The following is a 26914-nucleotide window of genomic DNA, read 5'->3' as shown; positions in this document are numbered from 1 at the left end:
AAAATGCGAGTCGGTGAGCGGGGTTCCAATTGAAACCTACGTTGACTCAATTTCCAAAATAGTAGGGGCAGAAACAATTCTTGCTGCCTCGAGAGCTAATGGTAATGTTATTGTTTTTTTGGATTATGTTCAAACAGTGGAACAGGTGTGTACAGGTATGTTTCTTGTTGTTCATAATGAACGGACCTATAGAATTTACCTTTCTACTGATGAGCCGATATGCCATAAATGCCTCCGTAAAGGACATATTCAGCGGAGCTGTCCAAACAATATTGACCGCACCACTATGCAAGAAAATCCACCATCTGTAAATCAAAATACAATCTCTGTAACACAAAAACGTTCTACAACAGGAACGCATTTAATTAATGAGACTGAAACAAATAATGTTAATGAAAACGATATGGAAATACAGATCACGGAATACGATGTACAAAATAAAATCGGTACAATAATTGGAATGACCACGGAATTGGAATTGGAATGAAAACGGTTATATAAATTCCGATGACGTACAAAATGGAATCGGTGATTCTAATGAAATAACAACTACTATAAACAGTAATCAAAAATCCGTTGAAGCAGCTGAACAGGCAACAACAAACAAAGAAACCGAAAACAATGGAAAGGTGAATGTCACAGACACCTCCTTACCTAAAGACAATGGCGCTGCTATGGAAACGCATTCAGGTCAACGCACTAGTGTTGAGTGCTCAACTCCTTTACTAGAAACTCAACCCATGTCTACATGTATTACTGGTGAGAAGGTGGTACGACCCCGCCCCTCAACCTCTTTTCCTTTTTCTTTCACGGAGGCTGTCTCACTTGACGTTTTTAATAAGGGTCATGCCTCTACAACTGAAACACAGGACGATACAGACGAAGTCGGATCAGTCTCCTCTGAAATGTCTGATCTGTCACAGTTGTTTGAGGGTGACGAAGACAGATTATTAGAGGACGATAAGATCACGTTCTTTCTAAAAGATTCATATAACTCAAAACGACTGGTGGAGGATGCTACAAAGTTCTGTCCTGATCTGCGCCTTCTAGTGCGCTCACTCAATCATTTCCGTAAAAACAAAGATATCCCTTCGAGGGAGAAAATACCTGTACAGCGAATTACGGCCAGGCTGTGGAAACATATTAAGGATGGTAACAAAAATTGTGAAAATAATGAAATTGACTCACCTGAAAGTGGAAGGACTAACGTAATAAATACGAAACGAGGTCTTTCCACTGCACGAGTTAAACACAATTAAACTATATATCATTGTCTCACTAATAAAATACATTGTAAATATATAATGGGTAGTATCTATGTGTGCATTATCCTACTATCTTTAATGGCTAATATCAAAGCAACTACCTGGAATATAAGAGGTTGTCGTGATGCGTACAAACGCTATCAAGTCTTTAACTTTCTTAAATTAAACCATCTAAGCAATGTCTACTTTCTACAGGAGACGCATACATTACCTTCCGATGACGGTAGGTGGTCTTCTGGTGTCGTAATCTTGATTAATCCAAGGTCAAAAGTCAATGTCTTCTCTGTGAATAATTTATTGGCTGGTCATTTGTTGCATGTTCATGCGGAGCTGGATGGTAATTCTGTTCACTTAATAAATATGTACGCACCAACTAGTGGGACTGAAAGGTTGGAATGTTTCCGGTTGCTCAAAACTGTATTAAATGGTTTGAACACGGACACTGTCATCATGGCAGGTGATTTTAACTGTACTGTGGATCCCACTATGGACAGGTGTAATAATCCAGAGCCACACCGACCTTTTTCAGAATTTCTCTGCAATGTTATAAAAATATTTAAACTGACTGATGCATGGAGGCACGCCAATACAGGTTCAAAACAATATACATGGAGCCGTAATGACACGCACTCCAGACTAGATATGTTTTTCGTGTCGAAATCAGTGGCGTCTAGAATAAGCCAAGCAACAATTCAGTCATATTACTAGTTTTCTGATCACTGTCCTCTGACTCTCACACTATCACTCAAAAACATATCAAACCGAAACCCAGTGTGGTCCTTCAATGTTAGTCTTCTGGACGATAAAGAATATTGTGATATACTCCAACAATACTGGCTGTCATGGCGTAAGCAAAAGTCTCGATTCCAGTCAATTCAGTTATGGTGGGATACAGGCAAACGTAACATTCAGCTACTTACAAAACAATACACTTCAAACCTTAGTTGTAATCACCGTACAGTTAAACATAACTTACTCAATGAAATTGCAGATCTGGAAAGAAACGCAAATAATAACCATGTACTTGAAAAGGCGTTAACAGAAAAGAAAGAATGGAAAATATGGTCCGTTATGAAACAAAAGAGGCGGCGATCAGAGCGCGCCATCAAGTGTTAAACGAAAATGACACTCCGTCGTCTTTTTTCTTTGACCTTGAAAAACATAAAGGCGGCAAAAAGATCATTTCCCAACTCCAAAGTCAAGATGGCACTGTCACTGATGAACCCCCAAAAAATGTGCAAAATTGCCAAACAATTCTATACAGATCTATTTTCACCAGACCCTGTTTCCACTCACTGTCAAAATATTATGTTAGAGGGGCTTCCGCAACTTTCCACTGAAAACAAAGACAAATGTGACTCACTACTAACCTATGATGAACTTACTAAAGGTGTAAAACTCCTGGCAAATGGTAAAACCCCGGGCATCGATGGCCTGCCAGGGGAGTTTTACAAACATTTCTAGCAAGTGTTAGGGCCTGACTTGTTTGAAGTTTTTAGTACCTCACTTGAAGAAGGCGTTCTTCCAACATCTTGTCGCAAAGCACAGATCACACTACTACCCAAAACTGGTAACAATAATTTGTTAAGCAACTGGAGGCCAGTCAGCCTTCTTTGTGCTGACTACAAGATACTTACAAAATCGTTATCTATTAGGCTCCGCTCTGTTCTCAGTGACATAATCCACGTGGACCAGTCCTATTGTGTTCCGGGAAGGCAAATACACGATAATATTAATTTGATACGCGATATCATTGATTATACAAAATTCAATAACATTCCGCTGGCGTTGGTTTCATTGGACCAGCGGAAGGCTTTTGACCGAGTCCACCACGACTATCTATTCAGGACCCTGGACGCTTTTGGCTTCGGTGAAACTTTTATTAATTACATCCGCCTCATATACTCAGGCACACAGAGCCTAATTCGAATAAACGCATCACTTACCAATCCAGTCGGCTTCTTACGTGATATACGACAGAGCTGTTGCCTCAGTGGGCAATTATATACCATTGTGATTGAAATTCTTTTGCATAAAATAAGAACACAGAGTGGGATACAAGGTATTAAAATATGTGAAAGGCAAGTTAACCTTTCAGCTTATGCAGATAATGTCAGCTTGTTTCTGACGGACAACCACGACTTTGACAAACTAGAATATTGGTTAAATATATACGAAAACGCAAGTAATGCATGTATTAATTTTACAAAATCACAAGGTCCGTGGCTTGGGAAATGGAGGTTCCGTGACGATAAGCCACTCAACATAAAATGGAACAGCGATGGCTTAAAGATCCTTGGTATATACTTTGGCAATACATCCGACTTTGAAAACAACAACTGGATAGGAATAACTGAAAAGGTGGAAGCCAAGCTTGAAAGGTACAATAAATACGCGCCATATATGTCTTATAGGGGGCGCACTTTAGTTGTTAATAATATAATCATGCCAAAGCTGTTATAAAAATTCGTATCATTGTGTCCGCCCAAATCATTGATACAAAAGCTACAAAACCTTTTTTTAAACTTTTTGTGGCAAGGTCGCCACTGGACAAAGAAAGAAACACTTTACTTACCTGCGAATGAAGGCGGGCAAGGACTGATAGACTTGTTAACACGTGTTTCCACTTTCCGGCTTCAATACATACAACGGTACCTGTATTCCAACTCTGATCATCCATCTTTTATTTTCACTGATTACTTCCTGCAGAAAATTCAAAAATTAAATTACAGTAAACAAATATTTGTAACAACATACCCACAAATCAACCGTAACACGCCTGTCTATTACCGAGAACTTCTCAACTATGGTTCTCACTTCCATGTAAGAGAAAGACAGGTCCGTCTAGTTATTGTGATATTCTTCAGGAACCTTTGTTTTTCAACCCACTTTTACAGCATTATCTGCGAAAACAACCATTAAACTTGCGCCACTTTATAGAGGCTGGCATAACTAAAGTTGGCCAACTGCTCAATAATGGTGTATGGCTAGACACTGATATCCTTCACAATAAAATATCTATTTACTCAAAGCGGGTGCTCAATTTATATGTAATAATGAAAGCCATTCCCACACAGTGGAAAAAAATAATTAAAAACAGTCAAGACCTGAGTACACCTGCCAGTACTGGTGACCCCGGGTATTCGTTCGACATTGTACATGAAGATAAGAAAACGACGTCCTCCTGAATTATCCTATGTACAAAATCGAAAACGGAACACTTTACAAATGTTTAGTTTTTTTTACAATATATCAAGCATCCAAATATACAGGTAACCACTGAGTGGCATGATGTCTTGTCCTTCCCGTCTGATACGAAATCCAACTTTGGAAACAGCTATTTGTCACCCACACTAAAGAAGGATGGGGATTTGCAGTGGCGGATAACGCGTGGTTGCTATCCTACTGGTGTATTTTTGCTACGGTCAGATATAAGGGACTCAAACAAGTGTCCATTCTGTGGCGAGGTCGATGACCTCTCCCATATATTTCTAGAATGCGACAGATTAGCTCCTCTACACGGTACCCTTAAGAATATCATAAACATATTACAAGACCACCAAAACGGTATACCTTATACGTGGTATTTATTTGGCCCGCCCACACCAAGACGAATAACCAACGAGCACAGATTGTTATGCTACCTATTTACAACGGCCAATGTTGCCATACACGTTACGCGCTATAACAAGCTTAAAGATCTTGACCAAACTGATGCACTACTGTGCTTTAAAACTAGGATTAGAAATCAGTTGAAAAATGAGTTTAACTACTATCTGCTCAGCAATTCCATTCAATTATTCACCGATCTATACTGCATCAACAATGCCATCGCCATAGTAACTGACTAACAGCTGGAAATAGCAGACGGAATCACCTGAAGATGGAACCCGTATACAGTGCTACAACTTACCGAGATGACCACACGCCAACCATATTACCATGGAAAAGACTACCTGAAATCGATAAAGAAGACCGTTATTATTTTCATATGAACTTTAGTTAACTCAATTATTAAACTCTATTATTACTATTTGTTAATTATTCATTTATACAACTCGTTATTTTGTCTACTCGTATTATGTTAATCCGTTACTAGTTGTGTTAATTTCAACTATTACTGTATAATCGTTACCTACCTTACCTTTTAATTCGTAATCGTTCGCTTATCTTCTTTATCGATTTTAGCTAATTTTCCACTCGCATTTTAGCGAGTTTTAATTTGTAATTTTTTTTTAATTTTTATTGAGGAGTAAAAATCAGAAATGTATGTATGTATGTATGTATGTATGTCATTTTTTTGTTCCACCGTTATCTCAAGAACCACTAATAACATTTTGGTGAAACTTGGTACATATATGCTCTGGGATAATGCGCAGAGTTGATTAGGTTTTGGTAAAAATCCATGAATATTAATTACCTAATTTGCATGATAATTAGCTGATTTTTAGCTGTTCCATGACTGTTCCACTGATATCTAAAGAACCACTCATTGGATTTTGATGAAACTTGGCACATGGATGCTCTAAACTAGTGTGTAGATTAATGAATGAATATTAATTACCTAATTTGCATGATAATTAACTGATTTTAAGCTGTTCCACTGATATTAGGAGAACCACCCATTGGATTTTGATGAAACATGGCATATGGATGCTCTAAACTAATGCGCAGCATTGATAAGTTTTGGGTAAAAATTTATGAATAATAATTACCTAATTTGCATGATAAATCAATATACACCATATTAGTTTTTGGTAAATATTTATGCTTCTTAATCACCTAATTAACATAACTAATTAATTAATACTGATATCTCAAGTATTGATCATCACATTTGAATAAAACTTGGTACATAAATGCTCATCTTCGACATGCGTTCGCAATTGTCTGTATCTGGGCATTTATTTTCCTATATTGTTACATCGATATGATCACATGCCCGAGAGCAAACGAATCGAACACAGGATGTTGTAGAACTATATAATTTTTGTGATACAACAAATATGCTAATAATTTATTATATGATGCAGTAGTTTGCCATTTCTGAAAAAATGGTGAAAGGCAATTAGCTCTGAAAACACTAGCACCTGCACCAAATTGCCATATTTCAGTATTGTTTAACTAGACATCAGTTGTTGTGAATTTCCGATAACTATTGGGTTATAAACATGTAATTGTACGGCAACATCTGTACTCATCAACTCTCGACTGTCGCTGGGCAACAATATTTCGATAGGCAAAGCAAACAAAAATACACGTAGAAAAGATGTGAACACATCAAGGAAGTTTATTTAACTGAAAACACTACTATAAAACCTAGGAGCCCTGGTACACAAAAAACTTTCTAAACTGGGATATACTGGACCCAAGTACCTCTATCAAATTGGAATTGCGCAGACTGGAAGCAGCAAGCAATATACAATCTGTCAATCAATCCATAAAACCCACAGCGAAATGTAAATAATTGGTGATATCAAGTTATATATTTAAAACTTACAGATAGGAATGCTTCCGCGAAAAGTTCAATAAACTCACATAAGGATGCGTCTTCAAATAGTGATATAAGCTCACGCAGTAATGAGTGTACGTATAGCGGAATGCGCTTACACAAGTAAATAGGAAAATGAACTCAAATGGAAATGCGTTCGCGAAATGCGAAATGAGCTCACATAGGGATGCTTCTACGAATAGTAAAAAGCGTTCACATAGTAATACATTTACAAATAGTGAAATGAGCTTACTTAAGAATACGTGTATGAATAGTTAACTTTACTCTCATAGGAATGCGTCTACAAATATTGAAATGAGCTCACGTGCATTTATGAAAAGAGATAGTAACTAACTTAGGAATGTGTCGACATACAGTGAAATATGCCCACACGGGATTGCGTTTACAAATACTGGAATGAGCTCACATAGAAATGTATGTGTGAATAGTGAAATGAGCTCACATAAAATGTATGTGTGAATAGTAGAATAAGCTCACATAGGAATGTATGTGTGAATAGTTAAATGAGCTCACATAGGAATCTATGTGTGAATATTGGAATGAGCTCACATAGGAATGTGTGTGTGAATAGTGAAATGAGCTCACAAAAGAGTGTATGTGCGAATAGTGAACTGAGCTCACAAAGGTATTCGTCTACAAATATTGAAATGAGCTCACATAGGAATGTGGGTACTAATAGTGAAATGAACTCACATAGGAATGTATGTGTGAATAGTGAAATGAGCTCACAAAGGAATGCGTCTACAAATATTGAAATGAGCTCACATAGGAATGTGTGTACTAATAGTGAAATGAGCTCACATAGGAATGTATGTGTGAATAGTGAAATGAGCTCACAAAGCAATGCGTCTACAAATATTGAAATGAGCTCACATAGGAATGTGTGTACTAATAGTGAAATGAGCTCACATAGGAATGTATGTGTGAATAGTGAAATGAGCTCACAAAGCAATGCGTCTACAAATATTGAAATGAGCTCATATAGGAATGTATGTGTGAATAGTGAAATGAGCTCACATAGGAATGTATGTACAAATAGTGAAATGCGCTCACATAGGAATGTATGTACAAATAGTGAAATGAGCTCACATAGAAATGTGTGTACTAATAGTGAAATGAGCTCACATAGGAATGTATGTGTGAATAGTGAAATGAGCTCACAAAGGAATGCGTCTACAAATATTGAAATGAGCTCACATAGAAATGTGTGTACTAATAGTGAAATGAGCTCACATAGGAATGTATGTACAAATAATGAAATGCGCTCACATAGGAATGTATGTACAAATAGTGAAATGAGCTCACATAGAAATGTGTGTACTAATAGTGAAATGAGCTCACAAAGGAATGTATATGTGAATAGTGAAATGAGCTCACAAAGGAATGCGTCTACAAATATTGAAATGAGCTCACATAGAAATGTGTGTACTAATAGTGAAATGAGCTCACATAGGAATGTATGTGTGAAAAGTGAAATGAGCTCACAAAGGAATGCGTCTACAAATATTGAAATGAGCTCACATAGGAATGTATATGTGAATAGTGAAATGAGCTCACATAGGAATGAGTGTACAAATAGTGAAATGAGCTCCCGTGGGAATGTATGTACAAATATTGAAATGAGCTCACATAGAAATGTGTGTACTAATAGTGAAATGAGCTCACATAGGAATGTATGTACAAATAGTGAAATGCGCTCACATAGGAATGTATGTACAAATAGTGAAATGAGCTCACATAGAAATGTGTGTACTAATAGTGAAATGAGCTCACATAGGAATGTATATGTGAATAGTGAAATGAGCTCACAAAGGAATGCGTCTACAAATATTGAAATGAGCTCACATAGAAATGTGTGTACTAATAGTGAAATGAGCTCACATAGGAATGTATGTGTGAAAAGTGAAATGAGCTCACAAAGGAATGCGTCTACAAATATTGAAATGAGCTTACATAGGAATGAGTGTACAAATAGTGAAATTATCTCGCATAGGAATGTGTGTACTAATAGTGAAATGCACTTATATAGGAATGCGTCTACAATGCGACACGCCAATTCAAGTTTACCCACAATAAATTGCAGCTAGTGATAACCGGAGCTACTAAAACAAGTTAAAATAATAAAATAAGTTTGCAGTGTATTGACCTCACCGAGTTTGGCGTACGGTTAAGGGTTGCGTAAAATGATGCCTCATGAATGTAGCTAGGTAAGTTGTAGCAGTACGCTGGCAATACATGTTTGCTTTAATCTACATAATATTTACCATACCGTACATTCGGTTTTATTTGGTTGCTTTAATTTTTAATATTTATACCAGTTTATTTATTGGTTTTCTCTCTTTATATTTATGTATATATAATGTACACAATGATTCTGTTTGTTTTGATCGAAATGATCACGTTTTGCATAAGAACATGAGAACATGAGAACATCTGAAGCAAAAATAGAAAGTCCTTGAACTATGTGTTTCGTGATCCAGCAAATATGTTAATACTTTATCGACGTCAACTGACATGACTCTTGACTTTGCATTTCTGGAAAAGTGAAACATGATTAATCAACAATCACTTGCACCTGCACCAAATTGCTATAATTTATAATGTTTAATTATTATATACGAACTCCGATAGAGGGTTATAACAATTTGATTGTATGGCGACATCTGTACTCCCAAGTTAATTAACGGTTTTGAATGAGAAGGAGAACGGTATAATTTTAAAGCATTAATGAAAAAAAAAACTGTTATTGTCGGCTACCGCACTCAGACTGTTGGGGGGGGGGGGGGCAAATGCAGAAACGTTTGCAGTACATACTTACATTCCTTACCGAACTACATGTACGTACTTTCCCTGGCGTGTTTGTTATAGACTAGCGGTAACAGCGAGGCCTAAGTAGAGTTTCATATTATAACGTATACGACTTTGAAGAGAACGTTTGTAAAATTGTCTGACTGTGCCTAATTAATATCATGATAGGGTACTGTATTGCCATTTGACAAGGCTACATAGTGACGTAGTTCCAAACATGATTTGTATGATATGAGCTAACATTCATATATAAACATTACGAGTGCGATGATAATGAATATATATTCATAACATTGCGTGATTGAGGTGTTTATTTACTGTAAAGATCTGTGTAATAAGAGGTAACTGGACCGTATTATGATGACGTTATATTTGATGAAGATTACAAAATGAGAACGGTAACGAGCTGCATGTTTTTCTGTTTTCTGATGTGAATAGTTGTTGATTTATTGAATCATTAGTACCATACTGGAAATTAGTGACGAAATTTGCATATTAATGTTCATAATTCCAAATAAACTAATTCCAAGAATCGATGAACATATCATATTTGTTTACTCAATAAAATGGCGTGTCAAGTGTAAATGATTATAAAGCAGTCTCTAACAAAAATAAATGTCTTGTTTGAATATCTAAGCACTATGATATTGTGCCCACACAAATGCAATAATTCTCGAATTGATGCGAGCAACACTGAAAGAAATATATATATAAATATCTAAGACATGAATATTCAAAGTCTAATTGTTTTTTCTATTTTATTCAAACCAACTCAAAATATATACAACAATATCATACATGTCAAAATAATCGTTGTAGTAATACAATTATGTTTGCACTATTCGCGTTTTTATACCTCAGTTTTACTGAGTTTACTTGCAGTCCGTCGAATTAGAATACATACATACCTATGTGAGCTCATATATATATATATATATATATATATATATATATATATATATATATATATATATATATATATATATATATATATATATATATATATATATATATGAGTACTACACAACACACATCGTCATAACATTGAATGAAACACGGTTTTCGCCTCATGCATCCGTATCCTCGTAATCATGTATCGTATCTTGGGCAAATGCTGTTTTATTTACCCCGTACTATTGGCATAGCCGTAACAGGTTAATGGGTTTGAGTTGGTCTGATTAAAAGCACGTCTATCGCAAGATTATTTTCCGCCGACCACGTCTTACTCCAAACCTTGATTGATACAAGGGCATACTGAAACACAAAAACGTTGCAGCGATTAACACGACTTTATCACAAGGATTCACAAGGTTTCTAGCATAATCTGATTCTTTGCTGAATGATATTTTTAACGAAAACATTCTGACTTACAGTTGGTTTACTGCCATTCGTATTTCTCGAACAAACAGTAACTGTGAAACCTCTGAATTAATGCACTTAAATAGAGCGTTATCACATTATCGCGTTATTTCGTTAAAATATAATGATATCCTCGTTGTCCGGAACGTTTATCTTAGATATGGTAAGACATGATAACCTAAACAAACGTGGCATCAATTATTTCAATGGGAAACGCCACGTTGCCAGTTTGTTTGGGTTGGTTGTCCGAGGTTACAATGCGTATAATTCAAGTCCAGTGGGACTTTATTTTGCTTACCTTCTTCAAACTGACAGACGTATCCTTTAGGTTCTCCACAGTATTCATCATCGAAGTTACCTTTTTTCGATGGTCTGTACCTGGTAAACGAAATATAATTGTTGATTTAGCGGAAATTTCAATTAATGTATATTTCGTGTTCAGTTTCGTAGATAGAATATGTTTCTTGTTTTTTAGAGCACATGCAACTGAAGCCGAAATACGTAACAGCGTACGAAATAGCAGTTAAAGTAAATTGTCTTCATATGTATTTCTTTCTGACATAACACACTGAAATTTAGTGTTAATTAATCGAATAACGCTCTAGACATATGTATAAAGACGCAATTTACAACTTCGAAATACACGTTTTAGAAAATGGTTTAAAATATACAGAATCGACACATTTCGGAAGTGCTGAAAATTTACGACAATTTACCGTTTGTTACAATGATTCCGTTATAACGACCAAAATGGCGGATATTTTCAAAATATGACTCAATATATTGCTTACCGTAAACTAGTGTATTCTCTATTAACTACCTATACTTCAATGGACGCTGTACTTACCACAACTGAACGCAATTCTGACCATTACTGTCCTGTTTATCGTTGTCATTGGGTTGATTTGTTTCCCAGACCTGGAAATCGTGGCACTGTTCGTGCACCCACGAAAACTTGTCAGGTTGGCCCTTATGTCTGGATGTTTTTGGATTACTAGCATCATGTAGACCAATCCAAAATCCGTAGTTATTGCAAACCTTATTGTCGGCTTGCGCACGGATTAGTTTTCGTATTTCTTGGTGAGTCTTTTTCTTGTCAACTGTCGCTAACCAACCACCCATGCTTTCACACTCATCCTTAGCCCACTGCCAGTCTGAATCCTCAGTTCTGCAGAATACTTCATATCTCCAACAGTAACAACTTGTATAGTCAAATACTGTAGAAATAATACAAGACTACATAATGAAGCGTGGTGTATTGGAATGTGATAAGATAATAATAAAATGAAGTATTATACACCTGTAACCGTAACGTCAGTAGTTACAACGTGGGGGTAATATTGTTGTATTGTACCGGGTATTTATGGAACGATTACGCGCGTAAGCGTCCTTTAATAATGAAAACAAACTTGGCGGCCCAAGGGTTTCGGACCAGGTCCACGCAAAGAAGTTCGCTAAATCTATTCTAAACTTTTTGGATTTCGGCATTTCCATGATGGATTATTGGGAGAAAAAGATATACAATAATAAGGTTATTGTGAGACTACCGCAAAGTATGCACCCAGACAGTGCGCTGTCGCATCGACCTGCATATTATTTTTCGGTATCCTCGTTATATGATTGAATTGGTTGAGTATTCCCAATCTACTAATGCCAATGTAATAATCAGAATGGTTTAAATAATAAATCATAAAAATAAAAATTCTTAATACACACACAAGCAAAGGGAAAATAAAAAAAAGCTATGCTGATTTAAAATTAGTTTTATTACCAGCAAAATTGAGTTGTGTGATTGACATGCGATCACGCAAAGTGCATACCTATTATAACCTCATCATAACATCTCGCATTTACGTCAATTTACGAAACAGACAACGTCCCCGACGAGTGGCAACGATGGATTCGTCGGGAACGTCACGTCTTCTGTTCGAACGTTAAGCTGCAATGAAATTGCAAGTTCCTTACAGAAAGGACTCTCACTAAATGCGCATTATAATGACTTTTTGGAAATAATAGTTGGTGTTAGTACTTATACCAGGTTTCCCTGTTTTGGTCAGTTGGTCAGTGTGGTCTCGATTCAGTCAGATATTTAAGCCAACTTAATATTCAACAGACAGACGGCATTACACGTCTTCTAGTGTCAGATAATAATACATTGCTTCAGCCAATCAAAGGGCTAGATTCAGCCTAACCATGTTATTAAATAAAATAACAATAAGAAAAATGTGGCAAGTCTCACGTTTGGGATTTCCGGAGGGATGTTCAGCATATGTGGCGCCGGCAAAGACGAGAAAAGTAACAAATAGCAGCATACTGTTGTGCTGGTTGATTTTGATTTCTGAAAGAAGATAAAATATGTGAATAATTAATACGACAAAGTTGTATAATTTGTTTTTGTTGTTGTTTTGGTGCCTATGAAATAATCATATCACGTACATAGAACGATGGAATGTGCAATTTCATAATTTAGTTAGTAAGTATATCAGCAACAATTTGATGAATTACAATGTGATTCACGACTGACTACAGTCTGTACACAGTTGCCGAGAAATGTATATACGTTTGAGATTAATCTGACGCCATTCGATGTATAAACACAAGTCTTCTGTTCATTTTGGCTGAAGTAAACTTTTATTTTAATCCAACGTGCCGGCGCTGTAACGGATTAAAGTTGAGTGATGTTAGTCTCAAATCTCAAGGCAGTTGGAATGTGATATCCCAGTAAATGTATTTATTGGCAAAAAACAACAACAAATAAATAAATAAAATAAAAAAAAAAAACATAACGAAATCCACTCGGTGTTCACTTCGAAAACTTACTATTGCACGTTACCGCAGGAGTAGGTACTCACGTGTAACATAGACACATAAAGTATAGAACTTACCGAATTGAACTACAGCTGAGAGGTTTTACCAGTGATATGAGTATTTCGGCTCTCTGATGGCCTTTCTTTTAATAAAACAGATATGCAACACCAATACAATACTGCGAATGTTTGGGCGTTGCTTATTCACCTCCTCATCAATCATTAGTCAATTTCAAGGCCATATTCACCAATGTCGTCATTTCCGGGATTCAGAATATTATTTTCAATGTATTGTTCTCTCTTAAAGAGGAATTTAAAGAGATTTTAATTACTAAGTAGTAGTGCAGTACAGTAGTTGCCACATTCAAAAACATATTTTTCACGACCACTGTCAAGTAACCATTCGTTTCATTTGCTTTACAAGATTGTAGTTGTATAAAAACAATCTTGTAGTGAACAATAACGCTTTCTAACTTTGATCGTCGCATTCGTTTCAACAGTACTCTTGCAGTATCTATTAATGAATTCATATAAATTGTGGGTAGTATGGACATCATTTTTCATTGGCAACAGGTTTGGGGGAAAATAAGCATTATTTTGTAAATGGTGACAAGATTTGATTATGACATTTAAATTCATAACAAAATGAAATGTATCGACAAAAAGAATTATCGCACAAATTAATCAATTAACTTTCGTATTCCTATTCGTAACTTGAGAACAAATACTCGAATACATTACATCTCATTATTATACATCTGTCACCGTGACACCATAAGTTTCAGCGTGCCGTAATTTTGTGGTATTTTACAGGGTAATTGGAAATGCGAATTCCAAATATAGAATGATTACGCGTGTAATAAAAACAAACATGGTTTGACCAGACTCCACACAAAGGAGTTCGCTGATTCTGTTCTAAACCCTTTGGATTTCGGCATTCCCATGATGTATTATTGGAAGGAAAATATGTATAATAATAAGATAATTACGAGAATATCGCAAAATATGCACTCAGACAGTATGCCGTCGCATCGACCTCCGCTGCGCATCGGTCGATACTCCCGCTGTACTGTGTTCGTGCATACTTTACGACATCCTCGTAATAACCTCCTATTCTACATACCTAACTTCAACATTTAATATTGTGAGTTTATTTGCTATTAATTTTTAGAAACTCATCACAATCATTTTGCTTCGCCTAAAAAAAATAGTCTAGTTTTTATTGAGGAGCATGCAGTACAAATATTTCTCCGAAATACGCAGATACTGTGTGAATACCATTGGCTTGGAAGGTACCATGTTCTCTTCGGAGCTCGTCGACTTCACTATTTGGCTTTCAATGAGGTCACCCGGGAACGACCTGTTTTCTGTTACAATACGAACAGATTCAACTAAAATTAATAGAAATTCGTTCAAAGCACATGGGACCGAGATTTGTATTTAGTGTCAGTATATCCAAGTCAACAAAATCGTTTTAATTATATTCACGGAGTTTGATCTCGATGGTTTGACGGAAAATTACTCAGGAAACTGTGTACCACAGATCCAAAGTTGCATAGTCTCGAAGTTATGAATAACGGCGTTATTTAATTCCATTGTTACTATAATTATAACTGTTAATATTTGTAAAATACTGACGTAATGGTATTTTTCATTGGAAACTGTGTACTGCCGATCCATCGTTTTATTAAAGTATCATAGTCACAGTGTTATGAATTACGGCGTATGAGTTTTTATTTCAATGCCATACGCTAAAGTTCGTTTTTATTGGTAAATAATTGTTTTTATTCAAATCAGAGAAAGATATTATAACGCGAGTAATCCGATGTTTTACGTCAACAATGCAATGATGATGTGACACAGCAAATATTTACGGCCCGTAAGTTTGTGAAATTTACGCATGGAGACAGTATTGTTGCGTGACTTGGGGGAAAGCGGCTGACACGTATTTGAAATTCAGGTTCAGAATTTGCAGGGACGCATAGTTCCGTTTTGTCGGCGAAGTACGAGTTTTATTTCAGTGCAATTCTCTTTATTATTAGGAAAACATTGTTTTTATAGTATAGTGCTAGCAACGTGACACTGCAAATATATACGACCAGTAATTGTGTTAAATCGTCTATTTACTCGAGAAATAAGTCAGCAAAAACCTTGCTAAAATGAACAAAAATATATAAACATTTAAATGTATTTACGTTTAAGTTATTTTATTTTTATACTGCAATTGATGTATTTTGAAGTTAAACCGATTTCTAAATTTTGTTTCCAGTCTGCTGGCGAAAACGAGGAGCCACATCGAAATTTCAGCATATAAATATCCTTGCTTAAATTTGTATAACACGCAGAGCTCCTCTGAAATGCGGGGAGCACCCCGGAGGACAATGAAGCTTCTTGGAGATCCTCGAAGCTGCGCGGATACTGCCAAAGTAACGTATTTGATAAACCGTAGTCCGTTTTGGTCTACAGTATTGAGTATCGAATAATAATACTGAAAACATATGTTCCCGTCAATAATGCATCCTTAATTATCATAAACACATGTTCGTCCAATAACAGTGAGCATTGCCCTGTTGTGATCGTTGGGGGGGGGCAGTGTTTCAATAATAGAAGCGCATTTTAACTTCAAACAACTTGTGTAAGTAAAATACATAACATTCCTGTGTACATTGTTTCAACACGGTTATTCGGGTAACAATACAAGTGAGTTTACCACCACCATGAGCTGCGCGGCATGTTCAGTTACGTATATAGCATATATTCGTACTGCTTAAGGGAGGTGATCAATAATATACTCCCCGGTGGCTCATAATGAACTAAAGCACACTTTGTACGACATATGGAGTGCAAAGTGTGCTTGAGTTATTATTTTGTTGCATTGGCAATACCAGTCAATTTTCAGACGTTAAAAGTAAGATAATTCGGAAGAAACGACCAAAAACATTCAACACAATCGCGTCTACATTATAAGGTCTTCTAATCTCTATACTATATATATCGTCAACGCGATTACGCAACGATTCCCATTCACATACACAGTGTGCAGCGGCCGGGCAGCGGTCATTTCAACATAACACGTATACAAAAAAAATAGACAAATTGGAACTACCCGTCCTACATTATGTTAATTGTGCGATGATCGGGAGGGGGGGGGGTGATGTGTAGATGGATTGAAACTCGTAATCCAGACAGCGACGGCTTGCTGTACTACACCCCATCTTGCTTGAAGCGTAAAATACCCGCAGCAAGAAGGCGAGCTCAACGACAGGAAGGTCTTCAAAATTGCTGGCGTAACACTTAATCCCCATTTAGTCAGCTTTGAAGTATTTTTTTTTAATTTCTTGCATTTTCGAGTCCATTTAACTGTGATTCGTCGTCATCGATAAAGCGGGTCATTGTTTTTGCCTTTGGTGAGCTACGTTTATTTACGCGTTGGACATCGGTACCACAGGCGCTTGTAACGTTTCTTAATCAGTTATCTGTATGTTTAAAAACGAGATTATATGATAATATAATCATATAATAATATATATAGACTATATTCATTATATGCGTGTACGTATATAATCTCAACTGATTAAGAAACGTGACAAGCGCCACCCTGTGGTCGGTACCGGGTGTTTCTCGCGAAGTTGGGATTGGCCTGACGACGATTTGTGTTTGTCACTATGGCGTGAATGACATTTTTCATGTAAACTAGGAACACATAATTATTTTTTATATAGCTCAGAGTTATTTTAATTGTTTATACCCCATAATATCTCTTATTAATGATTGCCCGTCTATTTATTTGTTTTCCGAGCTCAGCATTCTATTCCTGTGCATGGTATGGGGGATTGATTCTCAATAATGCAATACATTATCGCGAATAATCTGTGGCAATGACGTCATAAAATGCGCTGGTATTGACAATGCTATAATATAATGATATTTTAGGTGTCAATCAATATACCAGCCTTCATCTCAGAATTATATGTGTGCCATTTAATTATCTCATCTATATAATATTTGACGCATATACACACACCCCATATTTCTGTCAGCTTTCGAGTTGATGGAAGCAAAAATGAAAGAAGTATAAATATATGTATACAGAACTAAGTTACCAATATCCACGGTCTAATCTGTTTTATTCTTATTCAAAGCAACCCAAAATATTTGTAACATTACATTGATGTTGTGATACAGAATCGTACTTTCATTTCTAAGATATAAACTTATAATTATGCATCATATATTGGCAAGACGCCATATTTCATTTTTTTCTAACATTCTCACTATTGGCTTGGTGAATACAGCGAATGTGTTTGGCTTGTTCCGACTTATCACCAATTACGTCTTACTCCACGGCTTGATTAATACATGGACATTCTGCAATACAAAAAAAGTCGCGGTGATGTCAGTGTAGTACAAATCATTTCAAGGCTGCTACCAGCATTTGCCTATGTTCAACACAATATTATTGACGCAAAGTGTATGCCTTTCCATTAGGTAGTACCACCAGTACATCTCAAATAATTACTGCGAGATCTCGAAAGAACGATTGTTATTGAATGTAACTGCAAAATGCAATGAAATGACAAAGTGTAATGCGTTTGACTTCTTAGGCTATGAGTATCATTGCTTGCTTACCTTCTTCAAACTGACAGACGTATCCCTTCGGTTCACCACAGTATTCATCATCAAAGTTACCTTTTTTCGATGGTCTGTACCTAATACACGAAAAACAATTTTTTAAATACGAGTTAACAATTATCATTGAATGTACATAATCTTACGACCAATTGAGTGGATAGAATGGGTTGCTTGATTTAAATATAATACACCGTTGGAGTTGAGATACGTAATAGTGTAGGAAACAATTGAGCAGTTAAAGCAATTTTTTTATGATGTAAATTTCCTGACATTATTTTTTGACTTCCATAATTGTATGTATAGCAATTGTTCAACGGCTGTACTTACCACAACTGAACGCAATTCTGTCCATTACTGTCCTGTTTATTATTATCATTGGGTTCATTCTTTTCCCAGGCTTGGAAATCGTGGCACTGTTCGTGCACCCACGAAAACTTTTCAGGTTGCATTTTATGTCTGGATGTTTTTGGATCACTAGCATCATGTAGACCAATCCAGAATCCGTAGTTACTACAAGCTTTATTGTCGGCTTGCACACGGATTAGTTTTCGTATTTCTTGGTGAGTTTTCTTCTTGTCGATAGTCGCTAACCAACCACCCATGCTTTCACACTCGTCCTTAGCCCACTGCCAGTCTGAATCCTCAGTTCTGCAGAATACTTCATATCTCCAACAGTAACAACTTGTATAGTCAAATACTGTAGACAGGAAAAAAACATGACAATCACATCGTGAACATCACAGCGTGTTTTCTTGTTTTGTAATTCCAATACAAAAGCCAAAATGGCTGCATAACATGGTGCAAATAAATAAATAAATAAATAAATAAATAAATAAATAAATAAATAAATAAATAAATAAATAAATAAATAAATAAATAAATAAATAACGCGATGCTGTTTTTTAATTTGTTTAGTTTGCGGTGAAGATTATTTTAATATCTTTGCATGACATGTGACCATACACAGTAAATAATTAAAATACATATGACATTTCTCACCTTTGGGATTTCCGGAGGGATGTTGAGCATATGTTGCGCCGGCAAAAGCGAGCAAAGTAATAAATAACAGCATATTGTTGTGATTTCTGAAGGAAAATAACATATGTGAATGATAAGTGTGCCAATGTTGTAATATTTGTTTTTATCTTATTCCTTATAGAATAATCACATCACGTATATAGGAGGATGAATTCAGCAACAAGTTAATGAATTACAATGTGATTTACGACTGACTACTGTTAATCAAATAAAATATGTCTACTTTTTGCACACTATTGGAAAATAAAACAGCTAATAAAAAAAGCATGTACGTTTGAGATTAATCTGAACATCAATATATAAACACTTATTTGAGCGCAAATTTTTGCAAAACTTCTGTTCATGATGGCTGCAGAGAAAATTTATTTTGAACAAACAAGACGGGCTGTGGTGATAACCAGAATGGTTTGCATAATAAAACATGCAAAAATCTTTATTTTTGCTAAAATATTCAATAACTTGAAAATAATATACATGTTAAAAGATTAACATTTGATAAATAATTTGCTTGAATACATTTAGTATAAGTTGATTTGTTTCTTAATTCGGCGTAGTGCACTGTATGCAAAGATGCAAAATAAACTGACGCGAGCGATGAAAATTTACGAAGTGAAAGAGTTTTCATATATGACAATTTTCTGTATGATCGTGTATCGCTAATATCGTACATATGAATAAAGAAAAAAAAACTGAACTACGCTAGTCAAAGTGCAAAGGAAATATTGAGAGATGTTAGTCTCAAATTTAAATTAGTTGGACATCCCAGTAAACATTGACGCACGCGTTAGCGGCTTTGCAATATACATTATTGTATGTTACAAATAACAAAAATATGTAAAGCACAATACTTACCGATATGAACAGCAACCGAGAGCTTTTTCCAAAGGTATGAGAAGTTACACTCTCTGATGCCCTTTTTATACAGGAATCATCGATATACACAACAACAATTCAATGTAATGCATCGTATGTTTGGGGCGTTACTTATTCATTTTCACATTAATTATCGTCATACCAGTGCCATATTGACCAATATCATCATTTCCCAGAATCAAGGTTAATGTTGTCATTGTATTGGATTGTAGTTGTTTATTGTAGTTTTAGTGGACAATATGCTTTAACAACCTTGAACGCCATATGTTGTTCAACATATTGTACTTTTTGACGAATTCGTTCAAAATATTATGTGGCATGAACATCTTTTTCCATTAACTACAGGTCTTAGTCAACATTTCTGAAATTTAATATGACAAAATTCCGTGAAGATATTTCCTATATGATGAAAACATTTGACCATGGCGCCCAAATGCGCAGGAAATCAAATGTCGTTGAAATACGCAAAAGAGCATTTATTTTGCGGATATTGGTTTAAACATAAAGTTTGCGATAATGCCATATTGAATTGAAAATAAGATGATGTAGTAGAAAACTCACATGTCATAACTGTGTGGTTTAATGAGAAATACACATAACTCTCATGTGGTGACTTACACATATCTGCCCATAATTGATTTTAATGATTAAAAGAGTATTGCACTACCACCACCCTTACCCCATAGTATAGGCGACTATTTCTATTGTTTACATACCATTTATATAACACTCTCAACGCAGGCGCATGACGCAATATTTTACAATAGTCATGACTACAATTTGAAAGTACAAGTATTAGCTAGCAAAAGGAGAAAACGATAAAAAAGAACAATATTTTAAAAAATGAGAATATTAAACAGCATTACATATTTACAGCAGTTTATTTTGATTTGTCCCGGAAATCAAAATCGGTATTTCCACACCACATATGCAAATGAGGTCTGGGAGAATACAAAGTAGTCCCTTCTGAAGTATCATTTTTCAAAACATAGCAAAAATAAACAATATTTAGAAGTACGATATTTTCTCTTGGGGTACATCAATATACTTGCCGAGTGGAATGAAATCTGAATAACAGTAATGGTATTTTAGGCAGTCAATTATTTTGACAAACTAATTTGCATATCACCCATGTAATAATGTTTTCGGTATTTTCACGGTCGATATGCAAATGAAAATGGTATTTCCATTGGCAACCGAACTATTTTTATTTTGTAAAAAATATTGTCTGCTATTTTAATCCGGTTCAAATCGTTCAGCGAGATTGTTGGCATGTCAGGTGTACATCACTTAGAATGCTAAGATTGGGAAAACTAAAAGTTTGTTGACCTCCTGGAAACTGAGTTTTATAACCCTGAAGGGCACTCGGAAGATTCACCCGCAGTAAAATCAGCGATTGCTATGGAGCCGCAACCATCAACAACGAGGGTCCAGGAGATTTGTGCTGGCAATGTTGCAACGTTACTCAGTTCCAGATCGGGATTACCAATGCCAAATGAACAACATTTTAACCGGAAACCAAGACTCATTCAATCCAAGACCAGCACGCAACATCACAAACGCAGTTGTAGCGTGCAACTCAAAGACGACCGATATCGACGAAAGTCACCCAGTCAGTGGAGTACCGTTATGGTAGTTGCACGGCATGTTTACAAATGCACAATTCTGTGGAGGAACTTCTAACTTCAACATAAACTGTGTATCACAGTCGTCCAGTTCAAGATCTGGTTCTGGTTTTGTCGTGGCACCAACTCAACGTTCACGAGTTATTTATTCGGACAGTTCACACACGTTCTACACTGACGTGCGTTGCTTGGGCGTAACACTATTTTGGAACATATTAATGGGCAATGGGGTTCCTCGACCTAAATTATATCCAGGTTTTTGCACGTTCTTTCTTCAAACCGCGGGTTCGTATATATAAAAGGAAAGTTGGCCGTCACTTTTCATTATGCAAATAACACTCAAGCATAAAACATCGCTCCGAGGTGCTCCGCAAAATCGCTCATTTTGGCAATCCTAACGCCTGTGGTGCTTTATTTTCTTGTCGTACACAAATATGAATATATCTGCAATACAATTTCAATGTCAATTTACAAATTCGGAACGATGTCAGTGTGATTTCCGCGTAAAAGCTACGGGAAAACGTTTGTTTTGACTGCTCAAAATGACTGCCGGTTATGGGTTGATGCAAATGCAAAGTGTTAATCCCAATTTTTTTGTTTAATATCTAGGTATGTTTACATAAATACGGAGTTGATGATGTAAGTGATATCATGGCGCTAATAAGGAATCATATGCTGTGAGCTGTTTGTCCGGTCACTTTAGGGACGTCGTCGGCGCTCCACGAAGTGGTCCAGCCCGAGCGAGTGCGGATGGCACGAGCTGAGATGTGAACGAAAGGGAGGGACTGTGCGTAAACATTCCAATAACCTCCTTTGAGTATGTGCGCAAAAAAAGACGTTCGCGGTTACAGAACTTGTAAACTTGCTCGACTCTTATTTTGTCAAATACAAATGTGTCTCAAAATAAATAAATTGAAAGGTCCCGCAAAAAATGTTGCGTTCCTTGAACTATATATGAATATTGGCCGACAACCATGCATAACAAAAAGGTATATATTCGTGTATATTTGGCGTCGGGCAACTGGATATGCCCGTGCCACACAGCCGTATCACGAAGTTTTTTTTTTTTTTTTAATTTGTTGGAGTCTTTTTCCACATTGCATAGCGTCATTATTGCCTAGCCGACAAGATACGTTATGGCACACGTTGTACTGTGCGATACTATACAATGTGTATGTCATTCAAACAAACCACAATTTTCGTTGCAAGTACGGAACTAAATAAGGAGCTCTATGATGCAATCATGGCGGTAAATGACAGATGCAAGTAAGACAAATGCTTTAAAAAGAGTGCGAGGGTCCCATGAGCGTTGAACGAAATTGAATAAGTCCTTTCAAATCGGATATTAGCGTAATGCATGATGCTTAATGAATTAACACTTTTGGTTCAAATGATAACAGCTGTGTGTCAATCAACAACTGAGTGGCCATGCAAAGTACATACGCCATGACGCACAGGTACAATCCCTGGGATTGCGGAGCCGCGCTTTAACATGAATTAATGAAATATGGAACTTATGTAATAATAACTGAACCCCACACCCTTCCCGTGGCATTCGTTGCGTATGGAAGTTATTTTCACGAGTGCTGCGGTGTATCCTGCGGCCGTACTTTCACGAGCGAAGCGATCATACTATATTTACTGTGTGTGATGCAAATGCAAATTATGCAAATTTCGGTTTATTTCCATAAACCAATGCCAACTATTGACAAAAAAATGTACATGTGCATATCAGGTTGCGTGTCCTATTGAAAACAACGGAATAATTTGCATACTGATTTGTTGGCCGCCCAGCTTTATTATATTCTATGTATTAATATGACCATTGTGCGATCGCATTCGAAGCACAAATGAACATTTGCACTGCAGTATCTAGCTTGTATGTCTTATTTAAATTGGCGTGGTTCATTACTGAAATGTTTTTCTGTTATTATCAGTGTGTGTTCATTTCCCTCAGACTACGGGTATTGCGGGAATGTCCGTAATATAATCCCCCTGAACAAATATTAACACGAACAATACAAGAATGTATTTCCTTTATTGCAGCTTTCAGTATATAAAAAGGGTAAAATAATTTCTAATAAGAATTAAACTATTACTCGTTTCCCCCTCTCACAACGTTAAAAGAGCCACGAGGCTTCAACTTAATCAAAGGCGTTGCCTCCAGTAACATAACATAACATCAAAGTCCGCAATGCAGCAATCGGTCAAAAATGGCTTTGCGAGAACAACAAATGGACCTTCTTTCGAATATATAATACGCTCAGACGGAGATGTTCGTTTAACCCTATCATTTAATGCACAAAACCCCATAATTGGCCATTTCTCACAGAATGGTGAACAGTACGTCATTCTTTAAGTCTTAAAGTTGTGATAAAAATGAACGAGCACATTTTACTATTGTTACTACAAATGTAGTGCTGCTTGCCAAAGCAATGTATTTGATAAACCATAGTCCGTTTTGGTCTACCGTATTGAGTATCGAACAATAATACTGAAAACATGTTTCCGTCAATATTCCTTCTTAATTAGCTTATACATATACTCGTTCAATAACAGTGAGCATTGCCATGTTGTGATCGTTGGGGCGCAGTGTTTCAATAATGGGAAGCCCATGGTATTTTAACTTCGAACAACTTGTGTAAGTAAAATACATAACATTCTTGTGCACATTGTTTCAACACAGTTATTCGGGTAACAATACAAGAGAGTTTTCCACCACCATGAGCTGCGCTCAATGTTCAATTACGTATAGCATATAGTCGTACTGCTTAAGAGAGGTGATCAAAATCAAACCAGTGGTTTCCGGCCCAGTATCCAAGTAATGATTATGCAAATTAATCATTCTCGAAACATGTGTTGTGTAGTAAGTTTGAGAATTGCAAACTTTAAGTTGAGTTACTTCTAGGCGGTTGAATTGTTTTCTGTAAAATTTCGCACTATTTTTCTGTCATGTTTATCTGCAAATAAGAGTATGTATTTTGCGATTTCTTGTAGCAATGTGTCTCAAGTACGTAACATTTCTGTCATTATTGCTTTAGAAAAAATATGCAAAATTTACTTGCATTGTCACCTTAAATATTATTTTGTAAGGAGCAAGGAGAATACGAAAGCAAAACTTTCGACATGAGTTATCACATTAAGATAATAGAATTGTGTTATATTTTGGTGATGTTAACATATTGTGTTTAATATTTCCAAAAAACAATATAAAATAGACATATTGCACTTGCTCACACGGTATAATTAAACAATAATGTACTCCCCGGCGGCTCATAATGAACGAAAGCACACTTTGTACGACATGATGTGTGAGGCGTTACATTGGCAATGCCAGTGAATTTTCACACATTCAAAGTAAGATAAAGTAAGAAACGACGTCTACAATACATGGGCTTGTAATCTGTATACTGTATATAACGTCAAGGCGTCCACGCAACGATTCCCATTCACACACACACACACACACACACACACACACACACACACACACACACACACACACACACACACACACACACACACACACACACACAACCACAATACAGTGTGTAGCGATCACTTCAATATAACACGTATACAAAAAAATAGACAAACTTGGAACTGCCTATCCTACATGATGTTAATTTTGCGATGATCGGGAGGGGGCAGTGATGTGTAGTTGGATTGAAACTCGTAATCCAGACAGCGACGACTTGCTGTACTACACCCCATCTTGCTTGAAGCGTCAAATACCCGCAGCAAGAAGGCGAGCTCAAAGACAGGAAGGTCTTCAAAAGTGATTCCGGAACACGTACTCCCCATTTAGTCAGCTGTGAAGTATTTTTTTTTAATTTCTTGCATTTTTGAGTTCATTTAACTGGGATTCGTCGTCATCGATAAAACGGGCCATTGTGTTAGTCTTTGGTGAGCTACGTTTATTTACGCGTTAGTCATCGGTACCACGTGCGCTTGTCACGTTTCTTAATCAGTTGTCTGTATGTGTAAGAACGAGATTATACACGTACACGCATATAATAATATATATAGACTATATTCATTATTTGCGTGTAAGTATATAATCTTGTTCTTAGACATACAGACAATTGATTAATAAACGTGACAAGCGCCCGCCCTGTGGTCGGGACGATTTGTGTTTGTCGTTATGGCGGGAATAACATTTCTCATGTAAAGTAAGAACAAATAATTATTTTTCCTATAGCTCAGAGTTATTCATTTTCAGTTTTGACTTTAGTTTTCACTCCATAATTTCCGTTACAAATGCCCGTCTCTTTATTTATTCCGAACTCAACTTTCTATTATTATACATAGTATATAGTATACGCGAATAATCTGTGGCAATGACGTCATAAAATTCGCTGATATTGACAATGCTATAATATAATGATATTTTATGTGCCAATCAATATACCAGCTTTCATCTCAGTTTGCAGTATCAGAAATATGTGTGTTATTAGATTGTTTCATCTATATAATATTTGACGCATATACGCACACCTCATATTTCTGTCAGCTTTCGAGTTGATGTGAGCAACACTGAAAGAAGCATAAGTATATGTAGAGAGAACTCAGTTACCAACATTCACGGTCTAATCTCTTTTATTGTTACTCAAAGCAAACCATCATATTTATTACATTGTAATATGTCAATCGGCTCTATATTGTTATACAGAATATAATTATCTTTTCAAAGATATAATAATAATAATCATGCATCATATATTGGTCGGAGGCCATTTTCTTTTTTGAGGACGATTGGCATGGTGAATACAGCGAAAGTGTATGTGTTGCTCTCGATTTATTAACGCGTCATCCGTCATTTCTACCAATAATGTCTTACTCCACGTCTTGATTGATACATGGACATTCTGCAACACACAAAAGTAGCGTAGATGTGAGTGTAGCACAAATCTTTTCAATGTTACTACCAGCATTTGACTATGTGCAACAAAATATTATTGACGAAAGTGTATGACTTCCAATTATTATTACCAC

At 36.2% G+C, this 26914-nt stretch overlaps 2 protein-coding genes and 1 long non-coding RNA gene across 3 annotated transcripts; all 3 read right to left on the bottom strand.

Moving 5' to 3' along the window:
* Positions 1-820: 820 nt before the first annotated feature.
* Positions 821-3234, bottom strand: LOC146735505 (uncharacterized). Its single transcript, XR_014931092.1, has 3 exons — positions 3212-3234; positions 1189-1236; positions 821-858 (listed from the first exon to the last, which is right to left on the bottom strand). It is a non-coding gene; the product is annotated as an uncharacterized LOC146735505 (long non-coding RNA).
* Positions 3235-10317: 7083 nt separating this feature from the next.
* LOC102806050 (perlucin-like protein) lies at positions 10318-13867 on the bottom strand. The gene is made up of 5 exons (XM_085506120.1): positions 13830-13867; positions 13184-13282; positions 11792-12161; positions 11243-11322; positions 10318-10839 (listed from the first exon to the last, which is right to left on the bottom strand). Exons 2-5 carry the CDS (start codon positions 13254-13256, stop codon positions 10808-10810), a joined length of 555 nt encoding a protein of 184 aa, XP_085362246.1. The 5' UTR covers positions 13257-13282; positions 13830-13867; the 3' UTR covers positions 10318-10807.
* Positions 13868-17861: 3994 nt separating this feature from the next.
* Positions 17862-20379, bottom strand: LOC100378920 (perlucin-like protein). The gene is made up of 5 exons (XM_006819804.3): positions 20274-20379; positions 19383-19468; positions 18711-19080; positions 18381-18460; positions 17862-18119 (listed from the first exon to the last, which is right to left on the bottom strand). Exons 2-5 carry the CDS (start codon positions 19453-19455, stop codon positions 18088-18090), a joined length of 555 nt encoding a protein of 184 aa, XP_006819867.3. The 5' UTR covers positions 19456-19468; positions 20274-20379; the 3' UTR covers positions 17862-18087.
* Positions 20380-26914: the final 6535 nt, after the last annotated feature.

The sequence above is a fragment of the Saccoglossus kowalevskii genome, chromosome 12 (genome assembly GCF_978046115.1).
Source record: "Saccoglossus kowalevskii chromosome 12, keSacKowa6.1, whole genome shotgun sequence".
Taxonomy (NCBI): domain Eukaryota; kingdom Metazoa; phylum Hemichordata; class Enteropneusta; family Harrimaniidae; genus Saccoglossus; species Saccoglossus kowalevskii.
Note: the sequence above shows the minus strand (reverse complement) of the source record. Positions and strands in the feature narration are given on the sequence as shown.

Bases quoted from the DNA above. Each gene is read 5' to 3' on its own strand.
- LOC102806050 (XM_085506120.1), bottom strand. From the start codon at position 13,256: ATGCTGCTATTTGTTACTTTTCTCGTCTTTGCCGGCGCCACATATGCT. The intron at 12,162-13,183 runs GTGAGACTTGCC...TTATTTCTACAG, and splicing joins TCCCTCCGGAAATCCCAAAC to TATTTGACTATACAAGTTGT. The intron at 10,840-11,242 runs GTAAGCAAAATA...TTTGTGTTTCAG, and splicing joins CGTCTGTCAGTTTGAAGAAG to TATGCCCTTGTATCAATCAA.
- LOC100378920 (XM_006819804.3), bottom strand. From the start codon at position 19,455: ATGCTGTTATTTATTACTTTGCTCGCTTTTGCCGGCGCAACATATGCT. The intron at 18,461-18,710 runs GTAAGTACAGCC...TTCGTGTATTAG, and splicing joins CAGAATTGCGTTCAGTTGTG to GTACAGACCATCGAAAAAAG. The intron at 18,120-18,380 runs GTAAGCAAGCAA...TTTGTATTGCAG, and splicing joins CGTCTGTCAGTTTGAAGAAG to AATGTCCATGTATTAATCAA.